We start from the raw sequence: 19,025 nt of genomic DNA on the forward strand, positions 1-19,025 counted from the left end.
AGTGCCCGAACCTCGACTCAAGAACGAGGTATTGCTTGTAATGTGTCCTTTTTAGGCGCTGGACCCTTGTTAAAAGTTGGTATTCCTGGTCAACCTTGCCCAAGGAAACCACAAAGGGTGCTTTACAGGTCCAGGGGTGTGGACCCCAATGTATGGGGGACCCGGTCCCTGAAGGTCCTTAGAGCCGCTACCTGCCATGATGGTTGAAGATCCCTAGGTATAAACCCTAGCATGGGATCGAGGGCGCGCCTCAGCGGCCGGCACCCGCCACCGCATGGCGCATGCGCCGTCCTGACGTGGACAGCGGCGTGCACGCGATGGACACGCGGCGTGCACGCGATGGACACGCGGCGCGCACGCGATGGACACGCGGCGCGCACGCGCCTTCTTTTTTAAAAAGCGCGCCAATCGGCCTCTGTAACCCCGGACAAAGGATCAAGGCCCACTGTGGCAGTTCTGAAAACAAACAGGAATATATATATATATATATATATATATATATGTATTCCTATGTATTCCTGTTTGTTTTCAGAACTGCCACAGTGGGCCTTGATCCTTTGTCCGGGGTTACAGAGGCCAATTGGCGCGCTTTTTTAAAAAGAAGGCGCGTGCGCGCCGCGTGTCCATCGTGTGCGCGCCGCGTGTCCATCGCGTGCACGCCGCTGTCCACGTCAGGACGGCGCATGCGCCGTGCGGTGGCGGGTGCCGGCCGCTGAGGCGCGCCCTCGATCCCATGCTAGGGTTTATAGCATGGAGCTCCTGGCTTGCACAGAACGAATGTGGGCACATGAATCGGATGGTCTTGGACAGCGGTGACAGGTTAAGGACTGGGTGCAGTTGTGGGGAGTACTCCTTGGTGTTTCTCGTATGTAAGCAATGTCTTCCAAAAGACGAGCAACAGGGAACAAGGCAAGCCCAGGGGTAAAAGTCCCTCCACAAATAGCAGGAGACCAACCCCATACTGATTCAGCCTTAGTCTCTACTGAAGGACCTGCGGTTTCTGACCTGGCTGAGCCATGGCACTTGTCAGGCATAGTAGCCAGTACCGATGTACCTGCCTCGGCTTATGTTACTAAGGATGATTTGGCATCTGCCTTAGCAGGCCTGGAAGGCAAGATATCTGGCATGATTGCCTCTGTAACACAAGGGGGAAGGAAGCGTAATAGCTCTCCCTCCCCTGAGCCTGGGCCAAGTGGTGAGTCACTAGAGCCCCAGGACTCTTATAGCCAGATGGGTCCAAGTGACCTGGAACCAGAATGGGCAGAGGATCCTGAGGAATTGGTCTTAAGGGACCAGGGGGGCTGAGGATTCCTCGGCTGAGGACTCTGGCTCTAAAGAACCAATGTCAGCCTCCCATTCCCAGAAATTGTTTATCCAATCTCTAATGGAGATGGTACGAATTGGGTTTAAGTTACCTCCGGCTCAGGAGTCTGCACTCTCTTGTTCTACTTTGGGATCTTTGCGACCTAAACAAATTTCCCAAGCATTTCCATTGCATCCGGTACTGGAGCAGGTAATTTATGTGGACTGAGAACATCCTGGCAGGATATACTTACCTCCCAAAAGGTTTTCTGTGTTAAACCCTATGTAGGAAAAGTTTAGGAAGAAATGGAGCACACCTTTGGTAGACGCTGCCATATCTTCTGTGAATAAGAATTTAAAATGTCCAGTGGATAATGCCCAGGTTTTCTAGGATCCGGCTGATAAAAAGCTAGAGTCCTTATTAAAGGGCCTCCTTTTCAGTTGCCAGTGCAGCAGTTCAGGCTGCTATTGCAGCTATTGGGATTTGTCAATCCCTAAAGGATCGCTTTAAGAGGGTAGTAAAGAACATACCTCCCCAGGGGGAATCTGCTGAGGAGCTATCATCGATCCCTTATGCCTTGTGTTTTGCAGTTGACGCTTTAAAAGACTCAATTCAACAGATGTCTCGTTTTGCGTTGTTATCAGTTCATATGCGCCGAGTATTGTGGCTAAAGAACTGGTCTGCTGAGACACCATGTAAAAGGCTACTTGCTGCCTTTCCTTTTCATGGAAAGCGCCTGTTTGGCGATGATCTGGATAAATATATCCAAAAGATCTCAGGAGGTAAGAGCGCTCTGCTTCCTATTAAAAAGAAGGGGAAGCAGCCCTCTTATAAAATTCCTATTCCCCCAGGGCCTGGTGCCTCTTCCCCTAAGCGGTATCGACAGCCTCAGCCGTCGGGGTTTAAAAGACCACAGGGCCAGAAAAAACCCTGGGCCCAAAAGCCACCCAAGCCCAATTCCAAGTCTACCTTGTGAAGGGGCGCCCCTGCCCTCAAGGGTGGGGGGCAGGCTTTGGCTGTTTGGGGAGGCCTGGGAGGAACTGGTTCAAGACAGATGGTTTATTTCCACTGTAAAGAACGGTTACAGAATAGAGTTTCGGGAGGTTCCCCCGAACCGTTTTCTACATTCAAGGGTCCCAGGGGATCCAGAGAAAAGAAGATGCCTGTTCCTAGCTTTACACCATCTGCTGATGCAAGGGTTAATTGTAAAGGTCCCGCACGAGGAAACATTCAAGGGGTTTTACTCAAACCTATTCACCATGCCGAAACCAAATGGGGAAGTAAGGCCCATTTTGGGCCTCAAGGCTCTCAACTTCTTTGTAGACGTCCGATCCTTCCACATGGAGTCGGTTCGCTCGGTCATAAGGTCCCTAAGAAAAGGAGACTATTTAGCATCCATAGATATCAAGGATGCGTACCTTCATGTGCCGATCTTCGGTCCACACCAAAGGTTTTTACGCTTCGCTGTAGAGGGCAGTCATTTCCAGTTTGTGGCGTTACCTTTCGGTCTAGCCACGGCCCCCAGGGACTTCACAAAGGTTCTGGCCCCAGTGTTGGCTTCCCTAAGATCTCAAGGAGTCTCCATAATAGGATATCTGGACGATCTACTTCTAAGGGAATGCTCTCACCCTACACTAATTCTAAACGTGTCAAGTACAGTGCGCGTCTTACAACGCCTAGGTTGGGTACTAAATTTGGACAAGTCGGCTCTTTGTCCGACCCAAGCCTTGGTGTATCTGGGTCTGGTCTTGGACACCGCCCAAGAAAAGGTGTTCCTTCTGCCCTTAAGGGTCGCCTCCATAGTGGAACTTGTACAGAAGGTGAAAAAAGAACTAGCCCCTTCTATTCGGCTGTGCATGAGATTACTGGGCAAGATGGTGTCATCTTTCAGCGCAGTGCCATATGCACAGTTCCAATCCAGAGTGTTCCAGAACAGTATTCTAAAAACCTGGGACAAGTCAGTTCGAACCCTGGATCAGCCTATGGTTCTATCTCCACAGGTTCTATGGAACCTCTCTTGGTGGTTAAGAACCAGCAACTTAAAAAGGGGGAAGTCTTTCCCACCTGTAGCCTGGAAAGTGGTAACCATGGATGCCAGTCTTCTCGGCTGGGGAGCAGTCCTAGAGGAAGCATCTGTTCAGGGAGTATGGTCCCAGACAGAGAGGACTCTGCCCATCAGTCTACTAGAGATTCGGGCAGCTCGTCTGGCCCTGCGATTCTGGACGTACAGGTTGCGAGGGCTTCCTGTCAGAGTCCAGTCCGACAACTCCACAGTAGTGGCATATATCAACCATGAGGGAGGTACCAGGAGTCGGGCAGCCCAAAGAGAGGTAGATCATATTCTAACCTGGGCAGAAAGACATGTGCCTTTTCTGTCGGCAGTGTTTATCCCGGGGTGGACAATTGGCAGGCGGACTTCCTGAGTCACCAGAAATTGTTACCAGGGGAATGGTCCCTGCATCCCGAGGTGTTTCTACAGATCTGCCAATACTGGGGGACCCCAGATGTGGATCTGCTAGCATCCAGATTCACTGCCAAACTGGACAGGTTTGTATCCAGGACCAAGGATCCGCTTGCTGTCGGGTTAGACGCATTAGTGGTTCCTTGGGATCAGTATTCTCTGATATATGCCTTTCCTCCAATTCAGATTCTGCCGCACTTGCTACGCAGAATACGGGAGGAACGGAAGCCAGTGATCTTAGTGGCCTCAGTGTAGCCTAGGAGATCATGGTACTCGGAGATTGTAAAGTTGGCAGTAGGGGACCCATTGGTCCTCCCTTGCCGCCCAGACCTGTTGTCTTAAGGGCCCATATTCCATCCTTCTTTACGGTCGCTGAATTTGATGGCCTGGCTATTGAGACCAGACTATTGAAAGACCGTGGTATTATGGGTTCAGTCTTGTCCACTTTGATAAATGCTAGAAAGTCAGTTTCTAGAGCTATCTATTACAGAGTATGGAAGTCATACATTTCTTGGTGTAAGAAAAGGAAATGGAACCCTCGTAGGTATACAATTGGAGGAGTTCTCGCCTTTCTTCAAACAGGAGTAGACTTGCAGCTCGCTTTAGGGACAAGTAAGGGACAGATTTCGGCCTTATCTGTTTTTTTCCAGAGACCAATTGCATCCCATTCTTTGGTGCGGACCTTTGTCAAAGGAGTAACGCACCTGAGGCCACCGCTTAAACCACCTTTATGTCCTTGGGACCTAAATTTGGCCCTTTCAGCCTTACAGAGTCAGCCCTTTGAACCTATTAGGCATATTCCGTTTGTCCTATTGACCAGGAAATTAGTTTTCCTAATGGCTATAACATCGGCTAGAAGGGTGTCAGAATTGGCCGCCCTTTCTTGCAAGGAACCTTTTCTGGTTCTTCATCAGAACAGAGTGGTCATGCGTCCTCGTCCGGATTTTTTACCGAAGGTAGTGTCCAAATTTCATTTGAATCATGATATTATTTTACCTTCCTTTTTTCCAAACCCTAAAACTAGGGAGAAAAAGTCGCTTAACTCACTGGATGTGGTGAGAGCGATAAAAGTTTACTTGGAAATGTCAGCTCCTTTTCAGAAAACCGACTGTTTTTTTGTCTTGCCTGAAGGTCCTAAAAAAGGACAGCCGGCAACAAGTTCATCTATATCCAGGTGGATTCGCCAGACTATTGTCCAGGCGTATGGATTAAAGCGCAGGGTTCCACCCCGGAATTTAAGAGCACACTCCACTAGAGGGGTTAGTGCATCATGGGCAGTACGCCAGCAGGTGTCTATGACTCAGGTTTGCAAAGCAGCCGTTTGGTCTTCAGTTCATACGTTCACCAGGTTTTACCAGGTGGATGTGAGATCTCAAAATTAGACTGTTTTTGGCCACAGCGTGTTGCAGGCTGCTTTATAACCTCAGGCCTGTTGGGCTTAGGAAGAATGTGTCCCCCCCCTCAGTTGCATTGCTTTAGGACATCCCACATAGTCATTATTATGGTGCTCTATGTCCCGTGATGTACTCAAAGAAAAGGATTTTACGGGTAAGCCGTTTTAAAAATCCATTTTTTTCCACTAGACCCCCTGTGGGGTTTTATTTTATTTTTAGTACTAGACCCCCTGTGGGTTTTTTTCACCAGACCCCCCCTGTGGGTTTTTTTTTTCACTTTTTTTTGCACTAGACCCCCCGTGGGTTTTTTTCACCAGACCCCGCGGGGGTTTTTTTGTACTTGACTCCCTGTGTTTTTTTTCCCTCACTTTTTTCTTCTTTTTTTTTCCATTGGACCCCCTGTGGGGTTTTTTTGGGGGTTTTTTGGGGGGTTTTTTTTGCAGTAGACCCCCTGTCGGTTTTTTTTTTTCACTTTTTTAAATCCTTTTTTTACACTAGATACCCTGTGGGGTTTTTTCACTAGACCCCCTGTGGGCTTTTTTTTTTGTACTTGACCCCCTGCATGTTTTTTTTTTTCTTTCTTTTTTTGCACTAGACCCCCTGTGGGGTTGTTTTATTTTTTCAGTTTTGGTGTTTGAAGTTTAGATAAAAGGGAAATGGTAACACAGACTTGGTAGAACCGACACTGTTTAACACTAAGGCACAAAGGAACACAAAACAAAAGTACAAGAGTACAATAATAAATATAATTACTAAAGGAGAGGTTCTTATTTCATAGTCACCTACTTAATTTTATAGATTTATAAATAGACACAAAGGGGATGTTGCATGGAATTGGCGGGGGGAAGGTTATAAGAGCAGAAGCTAGAAAACAATTGAGTAGGATAATAGAAGGGGCTGAGAAGTGACATTAGAGAGTAGCAGGAATGTGTTAGGGAGAGGGATAGGCTGAAGGGGTATAAGATAGTGGAAGGTCTTTTTTTGCTGTTGCTTTTTGGTAGGGGGATGGAGGCTTTAAAGGTCACTTCTCTAAACGCAAAAGGGCTTAATGTACCAGAGAAATTTTAATGCAAGATTTGAAACGCTCATACTCGGATGTGGCGTACATTCAGGAAACCCATTTTAAAGAGGGTAAGGTACCCATTCTTAAGAACAACTTCTACCCCTATGCATATCATGCATTTAATAGGGAAGCTAAATCAAGAGGGGTTTCTATATTGGTTTCAAGACGAATTTCCTGGACATTAATAGACAAAAAAAATAGATTTAGAGGGCAGATTTCTGTTCCTCAAAGGGACGATGAGTGGCATAAAAGTGACTTTGGCCACGATATATGCCACCAATAATAATCAAGATCAATTTTTCTGCGCTACTATTAATAAGCTGATGAAATTTACTGATGGTAAACTTATCTTGGGGGGCGATTTTAATCTTCCCCTAGACCTGAAGATGGATACATCAGGGAGAAGCTCCTCGGTAGCTACAGGTCTACGTAAACGAGTCTTACAAATATTGCATAATTACCAACTTACTGACGCATGGAGAGCGTACCACCCCGACGAAAGAGACTACACCTTTTATTCAGTGCCACATAAAGCATATTCTAGACTTGACTTATTTTTCAATCCACAGAGTATGTTAACGGTGGTTAAAGGGGTGGCTATAGGGAGTATCACATGGTCAGACCATGCCCCGGTCTCACTGCCATTAACTTTGAATGAGTATTCCTCTGACAAGAGGAGACAGTGGTGATTGAATGAGAGTTTGATGAAAGATAAGATGGTGGTAGAGGAAGTTATTAAGGAACTGCAGTACTATTTTCAATATAATACTGTAGAGGAGACAGATACAGGGACAATCTGGGAAGCGCACAAAACGGTAATAAGAGGGGTACTCATTAAGCATGGTTCCAGAATAAAAAAGGAAAGGGAGGCCCAATTGACCCAGTTACTGACAGATATACAGATGTTAGAGACCCAAAATAACAGAACACGAGGTGTACAGGGGAGACAAAACTGCTTAAATTGCGTAGACAAGTGACAGAGTTACTCCAACATAGAGCTAAAGCAGCACTTCAGAGATGCACTCATACGCTGATGACACTCAACTCTACTTTCGCATCACCGGACAAAAAGACCATCATCAGCAACTAGAAAAATGCCTCACTTTGATAGACGACTGGATGACCACTAGCTCCCTCAAACTAAACGGATCTTCTTCTCCTACACTCTAACCAAAATTCCAAAACTAAGATCCCATGGACACCTCTCACCATCTTCGGACAGACCATCTCTCCAAGCACCAAAGCCAAGAGTCTCGGAGTCATTTTTTGATTCAGAAATGTCAATGGATGCACAAATAGGATCAGTAGTCAGCGGATCTCACCATCTCCTCCACCTGCTACGTAGACTCATCCCCTTCATTCCAGAAGAGGACAAAGCAGCAGTAGTTGGAACAATCATTAATTCCAGACTCAACTACGCAAATTCCCTCTACATAGGACTACCCCAATATCAGCTTGCACGCTTACAACTCATCCAAAACACGGTGGCAAGACTGCTAACAGGAAAAAAACCCTGGGAATCCATCTCCCCTTCCCTGAGGAGCCTACATTGGCTAACCGTAAAGAATCAAATCACTTTCAAGACCCTCTGCCTCACCCACAAATGCATACAAGGAAACGCTCCTCAATACCTATGCGAGAAAATAAAATGCTACACACCCAATCGCAGTCTTCGATCTTCTAACCAAAACCTCCTCATTCCCAAACCCCGCTACAAAACAAAGGGAGAACGAAGATTCACAGTCTAAGGACCACAGCAATAGAACGCTCTACTGACTTACATCCGCATGGAAGAAAACCATCAGGCCTTCAGAAAAAAACTCAAGACCTACCTCTTCTAAGAAGCTGGACAACACAGGACGGATCTAGTGCCTTGAGGCGATTCAGTTCACATTTGCAGCACTATACAAATCATTCATTCATTCATTCATGCCGGAAATATTATTATGAAACAGGAGACAAATGCGGCCGTTCACTGGCTAGAGCTTTACAGGAACAGAGGACTCAATCCTATGTATGTCCCCCACTTAGTGGACCCCAAAGATAGAAAGGTACACCTTCCCTCCCAGATTGTCTCGACCTTCCGAAGATTTTACCAATCTTTATATAATTTGCCTACCAGATCACAACCTCAAAATATCATGGAGGAATATATTTCCTCTTCAGGTATTTCTCAATTGACAGAACAGATTCTAGAAGAGTTGGACGTTGCTATTACCATAGAGGAATTGCAAGAGGCCATCAGGACATCCAAACCCAGGAAAGCTCCGGGTCCGCATGGCTTTACACATAAATACTATCAGACATTTTTCCCTCAGTTGGGTAAGCAGATGGTACAAACATTTAATGCAATGGGACACAGGACTGGATTTACTCCAGAAACCCTAAAAGCACATATCACCGTTATTCCGAAGGAGGATAAGGACCCATCAATATGTGGCAGCTATCGCCCCATTAGCCAAAAAGTCTATGTGGAGAGGGTTAGTTTGAACACATGCACCAATAGATTGAGCCAGTCCATAAGGGGTTCTTACCCATCCTAAGGCTGTGTGGATCGACCAGCAGTCTCCTTCCATGGATCAAGCATATGTGGATCAGGCATAGCGAGACTGGCTCGCGTCAAACAAATCTCTTGCTTCCAGCAGAGAGGTCAGCTGTTCACGCTGAGGAGCCCGGGATCCCATTACATCCAGGTTAGGTGTGCTGATCACTCTGTGGTATACAACCAGTAGAGGGCACCAGCTCCAAAGTCTATGTCAGCGCTTCTGCTTCTGTCATAGAATGTTTATGTAAGGAATCACCGTGCTGATAGCGATGTTAGCTTGCTCGGGAACAATGGGGGGGAACAGCAGGGGGGTAAACCCCCAGCGTCTATGGCATCACTTGTCGACGCTTTTTGTGCTACAAAATTAGCACTTCATCTGGACACCCAGGCATAACATAGCACAACCCAGGCACAACATAGGCAGATAGTAAATCTTGTGCTGAAATCTTCAATATCCACAAGAATCCATGAAACTAAAATAATGACAAGATGGTACCATACACCCTCATTACTTAAATTCTTTCTGGAAATTCCGGACAAATGTTGGAGGTGTCAGGAGGAAAGAGGGACTCTACTCCATGTTCTTTGGTCCTGCCCAAAACTGGAGTACTTCTGGAGGGAGATACGGCGGATAGCACAGAAATTTACTGAGTATAACCTCCCAGAAGATCCAGCCCTAATTTTTGTTACATGTCTCAAACATACCGGGGAAAACATATAGTAAATTTATTTTGTGCCATCTTATTAACGTGGCTAGATCATGTATCATACGGCAGTGGAGAGATAAGAACCCTCCCACAATTCTTACTTGGGTCACACGATTTGAAGAGGTTAAAAGGATGGAGGATTTGTTATTATCGGCTCAAAATCGAAAGGAGACATATTTAGAAACTTTGGGCCAGTGGAATACATTTAAATTCTCGGAGGAAGGGAGTTCCCTCTTTGCTCCTGAGACTAGGGCTGCAACTAATGATTATTTTAATAATCGATTAGTTGGCCGATTATTGTTTCGATTAATCGATTAATCTTAAAAAAAAAAATGTGGTGTATAATTTAGTTAATATGTAAAGTTTAAAAAAAAAGGCAATTTATTCTTAAATATCTCTATGCAGTGGTAAATATAAACAACCAACTATAGGGTTAGGGAGAAAAATATTGAATCCACTCTGAGAATAACAGACAGAAGAGATATACTGTATATACTATTAGAAGACAAATACTGTTTTTTTGGCCAATTTGTTGTTGGGCAGATTAAAAAATACAAATTGCTGCAAAAACGCATTACATGCTTTTCTGCAGCTTCTCCATTGAAGTATATTGAACCAAAAAAGCACCATTTTGCGTTAAAAAAAAAAAAAAAGTCCTTGACCCTTTCCAAATGCGCAGCGGCTGAAAAAAAGCATAGATGTGAATGTTAAATAAACTGCAGTGTGTTTCTGCAAAAAGTACCAAAAAACACAGATGTGAACCAGGCCTAAGACATTTAGTAACATAATGGGGTTAAAAGAAACTATAATGAGCCCTTTATAGTACAAAAAAAGCAAATAATCGCTACTGTAAGGGGTTCATTTTTGTACTGTAGAACAGTGAAAGTAATATTTACAGTAGCGATTATTTGCTTTTTTTGTACTATAAAGGGCTCATTTTATTTTTTTAACCCCCTTATGTTACTGGCCGATTAATCGATTATGAAAATAGTAATCGATTAATTTTATAATCGATTAGTTGTCGATTAATCGATTAGTTGTTTCAGCCCTACCTGAGACTATTTGAAAAAGAGAGGAGTGGGGGGCCTTGGGGGTGCCCTCACTTGCCTGGATGATGGTATAGTGGACTCGCCTTTTCCTCGGTACGTCTCCCCTCCAACTTCGAATCCCTCTCCTCTATCAGTGTTTTTTTTTCTTTTCTTCTTCTCTCTTTCTATATTTTTTCTCTTTTTTTTTTAGGAATTCTTTCCCTCATGGGGCTTCTTACTTTCTCATTTTGCCTCTTCAGATATGTAGAGGTTTTTCTTCTTAGTAAAGTATGTTTACTAAGGGTACCTTTGGCCAATCATGGCTCAGGGGGACTAAGTCCACGCCCCACACTATATAAGGCTTGTTACATAGCAGTCATGTGCAGTGTGTGGATGGAGATCGATTGAGCTAGATTAGGCAGGCAGGTAAGTTATTGGCGTGCAGGCAGTGTATTTTTATATATATATACATACATACACACACCCTGCATTTAGTGTAGACTCTATATACAGTCAATGTAGTATATATAAGACAGTGTATTGAAGTGGTTAAGGCGTAGGGACCCTTCAAGTCTGGTATGGATTTTAAGGGGAATCCTGCGCCAAAAAAAAAAAAAAAATGGTGTGGGAGTTCACCTCAAAATCCATACCAGACCCTTATCCGAGCAAGCAGCCATGGTGAGCCAGGAAAGAGGGGGACAAGCAAGCGCCCCCCCCCCCCTGAAACATACCAGGCCGCTTGCCCTCAACATGGGGAGGGTGCTTTGGGTTCCCCCCAAAGCACCTTGTCCCCATGTTGATGGCGACAAGGACCTCATCCCCACAACCCTTGCCTGGTAGTTGTGGGGGTCTGTTGCAATGTCTGAGTGGATTGCAACAAGGGTGTCAGGAACCATGAATTGGACTGAGACAAAAAATGCAGTAAAAAAAAAAAAAAATCACACATTTAATGCAATAGAAAAAAATAATACAGATCAGGAACATAAGCCAGGGTTCGGAAGCCAAAACTGGTAATCAGACGAGCCGTAATCAGGAAGCCAGAGATCAGTGTAGTCAGAAGCCAGAGATCAGGATCAGGAACTAGAATGGACGTCAGCTGGGCAAAGTCTTTAACAGGAGCTAAGCAGAGACACTCAGGATATGTTAAATAAGGCTGTTCACCCGTATGAATTTTCTGATGTTCAACAAGATTATTTTTTCCTAATCAAAGATTTCCTACACTGAACATGATTATGGACGCTCACCTATGTGAATTCTCTGATGTTTAACAAGAGGTCCTTTATGATTGAAAGATTTCCCGCACTCTGAACATGAATAAGGACGCTCACCTGTGTGAATTCTCTGATGTGTAACAAGATGTCCTTTCTGATTGAAAGATTTCCCGCACTCTGAACATGAATAAGGACGCTCACCTGTGTGAATTCTCTGATGTTTAACAAGAGGTCCTATATGATTGAAAGATTTCCCGCAATCTGAACATGAATAAGGACGCTCACCTGTGTGAATTCTTTGATGGGTAACAAGGTCTCTTTTCTGAATGAAAGATTTCCCACACTCTGAACATGAATAAGGACGCTCACCTGTGTGAATTCTTTGATGGGTAACAAGGTCTCTTTTCCGAATGAAAGATTTCCCACACTCTGAACATGAATAGGGACGCTCATCCATGTGAATTCTCTGGTGTCTAACAAGATAATCTTTTCCACTGAAGGTTTTCCCGCAGTCTGAACAAGAATAAGGACGCTCACCCGTGTGAAGTTTCTGGTGTGTATCAAGATTATCTTTCCGAGAGAAAGATTTCCCGCACTCTGAACATGAATAAGGACGTTCTCCTGTGTGAATTCTCTGATGTTTAACAAGGGCTCCTTTTTCAGGGAAAGATTTCCAGCACTCTGAACATGAATAAGGACGCTCACCTGTGTGAATTCTCTGGTGTCTAACAAAGGTTCCTTGATGAGTGAAAGATTTCCCGCACTCTGAACATGAGAGTAGATTGTCACCTCGGTGTGATCTTACATGGATATTTACAATCATAGTATGTGATTGATGAGAAGATTCCCCCTGATCAGAGGGATCCATTGATGTCTCCGGACAGGAAGGTCTGTGATGTATATTTTGTGTATTTGGATTTCCTCCTGGAGGATCCTGTGTGATGACATTATCTTCTGATTTACAATCAGCAGAAAATAGAAGATGTCTCTCCGAAGAATTCCTGACATCACATCCATCTGTTGGAAAGAAGTTGAAAAAAATATAATAAATCTCAGTAGAAGACAAATAACTGGAGTTTTAGTTCCTCCTCCCCGTCAGTGGAATAAGTGGAAATGCCGATCTCACAGCTGGGCTCCTGTTCTCCCACCAAAATCAATCAGAAAAGTCTTCACACCGAGTCCATATATGATCTACTAATTCTATAATAATAGCTAAGACTGAGGTTTCAATATCCAAAACACATTAGTGGATTGTTACTACATCGGATTGGCTGGATTTTATATTATGAAGAGTTTGCAGATCATATATGGACTCCAAGCTGAGTTAGCAAGAAAATGGCATGGCATGGCATGGCATGGAACTGGGTACAACTGTAACATCAAAATATGGATAAAAAAACCTTCCTCCAAGATTAACAATGCTGGTGTCCTAGGGTGGCTCCATCCCATCTTCATCAGTGTGGAGACAACCTAAGCTGTTAGTGTAATGGTTTATTAAAGGGTTAGATCACCTCTACAGAAGAACTGTAAAGCTGAACTAACACCAGATCCCCTCCCCACCCTCCTGGACCCCGCTTTACATGTGATGGTGCTGACCAATCAGAATCCAACTGGTCCATCCTGGCAGCTCAGTATGGAGAAGACAGAGCAGTGGGGTATTTCATATCCCCTGACCATTGGAGTGGTGAGAGAGCCCTGATAGTAGAAGATGGCCGACGGTAAGTACAGTGAGGACAGGGGGTTGGGGGGTGAAGGGGGTCCGGTGTTAGGAAAACTAACCCTTTAATATGACTTTAGGGGTCTGTTTGACCAGTGATATCTCATCTGCCTTCCATTGAAGGTAATGAAGTGCATATTGTGCTTCATTCGCTTTTCCCCTCAACCACAGCAACCCGGGAAAGTGACAGCCGGACCCGGAAGTGATGTCATCCACATACAGTGTATCTGGAAAGTATTCACAGCGCTTCACTTTTTCCACATTTTGTTATGTTACAGCCTTATTTCATAATATATTAAATCATTTTCCTCAAAATTGTACAAACAATCCCCCATAAAGACAACGTGAAAGAAATTTGTTTGAAATCTTTGCAGATTTATTAAAAATAAATAACGAAAAAATCCCATGTACATAAGTATCACAGCCTTTGCTCAATACTTTGGTGAAGCTCCTTTGGCACCAATTACAGCCTCAAGTCTTTTTGAGTACGATTCTACAAGCTTGGCACATATTTTTTGGCAGTTTCTCCCATTCTTCTTTGCAGGACCTCTCAAACTCCATCAGGTTGGATGGGGAGCGTCGGTGCACAGCCATTTTCAGATCTCTCCAGAGATGTTCAATTGGGTTCAAGTCTGAGCTCTGGCTGGGCCACTCAAGGACATTCACAGGGTTGCCTCGTAGTCACTCCTTTGTAATCTTGGCTGTGTGCTTAGGGTGGTTGTTCTGTTGGAAGATGAACCTTCATCCCAATCTGAGATCCAGATCGCTCTGGAGCTGGTTTTCATCAAGGATGTCTCTGTACAATGTTGCATTCATCTTTCCCTCAAACCTGACTAGTCTCCCAGTTCCTGCCGCTAAAAAACACCCCCACAGCATGATGCTGCCACCACCATGCTTCACTATATGGATGGTATTGGCCAGGTGATGAGCGGTGCCTGATTTCCTCCAGACATGACGCTTGCCATTTAGGCCAAAGAGTTTAATCTTTGTTTCATCAGACCATTTTGTTTCTCATGGTCAGACTCCTTCAGGTGCCTTTTGGCAAACACCACGCGGGCTGTCATGTGCCATTTATTGAGGAGTGGCCACTCTACCATACAGGCCTGATTGGTGGAGTGCTGCAGAGATTGTTATTCTTCTGGAAGGTTCTCCTCTCTCTACAGAGAAAACACTGGAGCTCTGTCAGAGTGCCCATCGGGTTCTTGGTCACCTCCCTGACCAAGGCCCTTCTCCCCCAATCGCTCAGTTTGGTGGCCCACTCTAGAAAGAGTCCCGGTGGTTCCAAATTTTTTCCATTTACAGATGATGAAGGCCACTGTGCTCATTGCTGCAGAAATTTTCTGTACCCTTCCCCACATCTGTGCCTCGATACAACCCTGTCTCAGAGGTCTACAGACAATTCCTTGGAATTCATGGATTGGTTTGTGCTCTGACATGCACTGTTAACTGTGGGACCTTATATAGACAGGTGTGTGCCTTTCCAAATCATGATTTCAAACAAACTTCTTTCATGTCATTTTGAGGAAAATAATGAATTTAATCAATTTTGGAATAAGGCTGTGACATAACAAAATGTGGAAAAAGTGAAGGGCTGTGAATACTTTCCAGATGCACTGTAGCTTCCAGGTTCTTATTAGGGAAGGGAGATCAGTGAATTAACATTCAATTCCCCCTTATGTGGCAACACCCACCATGGAGGTCCTGGACCCACAAGTGGGGTGAAACATGGCAGGGGTGCACGTGGAGAGAGAGGTGGTGTGGAAGTTATACAGCCACCTGATCACTTCCTCCTGACAGCCAACAGTCAGCTTGTCAGTGCTTAAAACCATCTGCTGCTGCTGACGTATATTATATAATAGTGGCAAAGAAAGGGTTAAAGGAGACGGTACTCTTTATATATACACTGGTGTACCAGTATCTGTGACAACTGTATAAACTATTCAAAGACATTAAAGTTGATGTAAACCCAAAAAAAAAATGTTTGATGTCATAATGTAGAGTATAAGATTTCCTATCATTTGAGCCCAGTCTTGCCACACAGAGTTAATCCATCTCTGAGCAATCCTCTTTTATTGTTCAGTGAGAAAAATCTTGACAAACTGAGAAATACTTTGTCAAATCCTCCCCCTTGCTGTGAGTGACAGCCTAAGACACAGGCATTATTTTTTAATTCCCTCCCCCACTCCTTTGTTCAGCAGCTCTGCAAGGATTGGCTGTTCCATGGGCATGCTGAAGTCATGTGGTTACTTTCCTGTCTTTTCACTGGATGTTAGAGATCATAGCAGAAGTTCAGCAGAAGTTCAGTGTTAGAAAGGAGACAGGAGAAAATGCATATTGACAAGGGAAGTGTAGAGGTGGGCGGGGAGTCTACTGACATCACGACTCCACCCACCGAGCTCCAGACAACAAACCCACCCACAGAATCTGCAGTTTTTCGGCTCTCATAACAGACAGACATTTGACAGGTAAAGATACATGCAGGGGGGGCGTGGCTTGGACTTCCATGTGAGAAGACGTGTCTCACAGAGGCTCCAGACTCCTGATCAGAAATCATCCTGAAGTGAGCCCGATCTACCGCTACAATAGACCGGACACTCCGCTCCCGGCGTGGGGCTACACCTGCAGCGACACCCGGTCGCTCCACTTCCAAAACGGGGGTGTCCAGGAGGATGGAAGAGAGCCGTTCGGCCGGCCGGCATGGCCAAGATGGCGGATCCCCGCTCCCACAGCGTGTGGGGAAGGAATCACATCCCTCGGCAGCTGCACGCCTGGAAAGGTATGCCCATGACACTGGCGCCCACAAAAATACACAGCCACATACCTCATATGCACAGGCAACAGCCAAAAGTATCCCACAGCAATCAGTACAGCATGTCACTGAGAAGATGGCCCCTGGAGTAGCAGAGCACACAGTGAGAACTCCCCCATCCCCCCTCCCTCCTCTGAAACAGCCAGAGCTCCAGAGACTGAACATGCTGAGCCTTCCCTGCATGATATACTAACTGCAGTGCACACCTATGGCTCCTCACTAACAGAACTCTCTATTGAAGTCAAAAGCATGAAAGAAGGCATATTACACATAAGGCAGGACATGCAGAAAATAAGAGAGAGAGCCACTGCTCTGGAGGGAAGAGTAAGCACACTAGAGGATGATATACCCCCTCTTGCTCAGGATATTCACATAACTTCAGCTAAAGCCACAGAAACAGCGAATAGAGTTGAGGACATGGAGAATAGATTGAGAAGGTCCAATATTCGCATTGTCGGTATGCCTGAAAAATCCGAAGGAAAAAACCCCACTGATTTTATTGAAACATGGCTAGCTGACACGTTTGGGAGAAATAATCTTACTCCATTCTTTTCTGTTGAGAGAGCCCATAGAGTGCCACTCCGACCACCACCACCAGGGGGCAATGACAGACCATTTTTGCTGAAATTACTACATTACAAGGACAGGGACATTATTCTTCGTTTGGCCAGACAAAAACCCAATTTGGAAATACAGGGAGCCAGGGTGTCCATATACCCAGATTTTTCAGCGGCTGTGCAGAAACAAAGGGCAAAGTACGCAGAGGTCAAGAAGAGATTGCGTGCAATCTCGGTGGTATATTCTATGTTATACCCTGCCAAGTTGCGAGTGGTTGCTGAGGGCACGGTACACTTCTTCGAAAATCCAACGATGGCTACCAATTGGCTTGACCGACATGAGAGGCATTTGCAGGCAGCCGCACGCGGAAATGAACCAGGATAAGAAAGTGCATAAAATCCATAAATTGATTATTAATGCTCACCTTGAAAAAATGGAGCCCACAGAGAGTCACAACTTACTTTATTGATTTACCTTATCAGTGACGCCTATAGTGTATAACTTAGAGGGCACAAGGTCCCAGCCCTCGTTATTACCCCACCAAGAGCCCTGCGGGGCACCAATGGAAGGCTTTCCGATGGAAGTTAATTTGTTACAGTTTGTTTTTCTTTTTTCTGTTTTTAAGCCCTGGTTGAATGGGCGCTATATATTTGAGTCACAGAGCAAGTTAGCTTTGTGGATGGAAGCAGATCTGCAGAGTGGAACACATAGAATGAGTCGTACAATACACTTTTTATACTTCAGAACTTTTGTTGAATTATCTGAGTCCACCTGTCACAGGCTTCCCATACAGGAAGATGGGTCACAACCAGTAAGAAAACCGAATGGCTAAGCGAACAGAATCATTCCTCTCGTGGAATGTGAGAGGCCTACATGACCCTAAAAAGAGAACTGCCATTTTCACCTTTGTCTCACACCGGAACCCCACTGTAGTATGTCTACAAGAGACGCATCTCACTAAAGACACCACTAACCTGTTGCACCTTTCGAAGTATCCTACTCAATATCATTCTACTCATACCCGGTATTCAAGTTGTGTGAGTATATTGTTTTCCAGGACTACCTCATTTACAAAAATTGATGCACAAATAGATGTGGAGGGTAGATTTATTTTTCTAATGGGAACTTGGGAATCACATGCATGCGTGATCATAAATGTGTATATACCTCCACCATTTAATTTAATAGTGCTGCAATGTCTTTCCAGATTTCTGGCAAAATATCCTCAGGTACCGGTGTATGTTATGGGGGATTTTAACAGTACCCTGGACATGTCTCTTGATATGCACAGGAAATACTGCCCGCAGGGCCCCAGGACATATACGGCTCTTGCCAAATTTTTGATGGAGATTGGGCTTTTTGATTTATGGCGGTGTAAGTTTCCTTTTAAGGCACAGTATTCGTGTCATTCATTAACGCATTCCACTTTGTCACGAATCGACTTAGTGCTGGGTAATATATCAACACACTGTTATGATCCAAAAGTCACCTATCTTGCTAGAGGTCTATCTGACCATTCCCCGGTACAACTCAGTTTAAGCTTTCCCACTGTAAAATTACCAATACACTGGAAGATGAATCCTTTCTGGATCCCGCTGTTTAGAGACACTAAGCATATGCTAACACAAATTCAGCACTTTTTACTGGACAATAGACATTCTGCCCCACCGGGTATAGTTTGGGACACTTTGAAGGCTTTTATCAGGGGGATGTGCATCAAGGAAATAGCCACAATTAAAACAAACAGCAGACAATGGGCAGCTGACGCCAGTAGAACGGTAGACAAAGCAGAGGAGGCGTTCTTACAAGCACCCACACCTGATAATGAAAGAAAATGGAAGGACGCACAAAAAATGTATCGCACCATACATACCCAACAGGCAGAAAACAAACGTTTCTTTACCTCACAAACATACTTTGAGGAAGGGGAAAAAACAGGACATATGTTAGCGGTAATAGCCAAATCGCAGCAACCATCACCAATTATTCACCGCTTGGTGGTGTCACCAACACAAATAGCTATAGATACCCCTTCAATTATGCAGGGATTTTGTACCTTCTTTCAGGATGTATATTCCTCAAAGGTGAATTACTCTGAAACAGACTTAATTGAGTTTTTAGATGGAATCTCACTTCCGACAATACAGGGGGAAGATAAAGTACTGCTAAATGCGCCTATATCTTTAGAAGAACTACAGCTTGCATTAGCGACATTCCCCAATTCTAAGG

At 44.7% G+C, this 19,025-nt stretch overlaps 2 protein-coding genes across 3 annotated transcripts in view; both read right to left on the reverse strand.

Moving 5' to 3' along the window:
• LOC141105160 (uncharacterized) overlaps positions 1-19,025 on the reverse strand; it is a 236,290-nt gene that overhangs the window by 129,890 nt on the left and 87,375 nt on the right. The gene's annotated exons all lie outside the window — the stretch shown is intronic.
• LOC141105077 (uncharacterized) overlaps positions 1-19,025 on the reverse strand; it is a 55,468-nt gene that overhangs the window by 28,672 nt on the left and 7,771 nt on the right. Inside the window, exon 5 of one of the 2 annotated variants that reach the window (XM_073594917.1) lies at positions 11,746-12,729. The exons of the other annotated variant lie outside the window; for it this stretch is intronic. Within the exon in view, the coding sequence (XP_073451018.1) occupies positions 11,746-12,729 (984 nt within the window). The remainder of the gene's footprint in view (positions 1-11,745; positions 12,730-19,025) is intronic. 2 annotated transcript variants of the gene reach the window in all.

This window comes from Aquarana catesbeiana, linkage group LG08, assembly GCF_042186555.1.
Source record: "Aquarana catesbeiana isolate 2022-GZ linkage group LG08, ASM4218655v1, whole genome shotgun sequence".
Taxonomy (NCBI): Eukaryota; Metazoa; Chordata; class Amphibia; order Anura; family Ranidae; genus Aquarana; species Aquarana catesbeiana.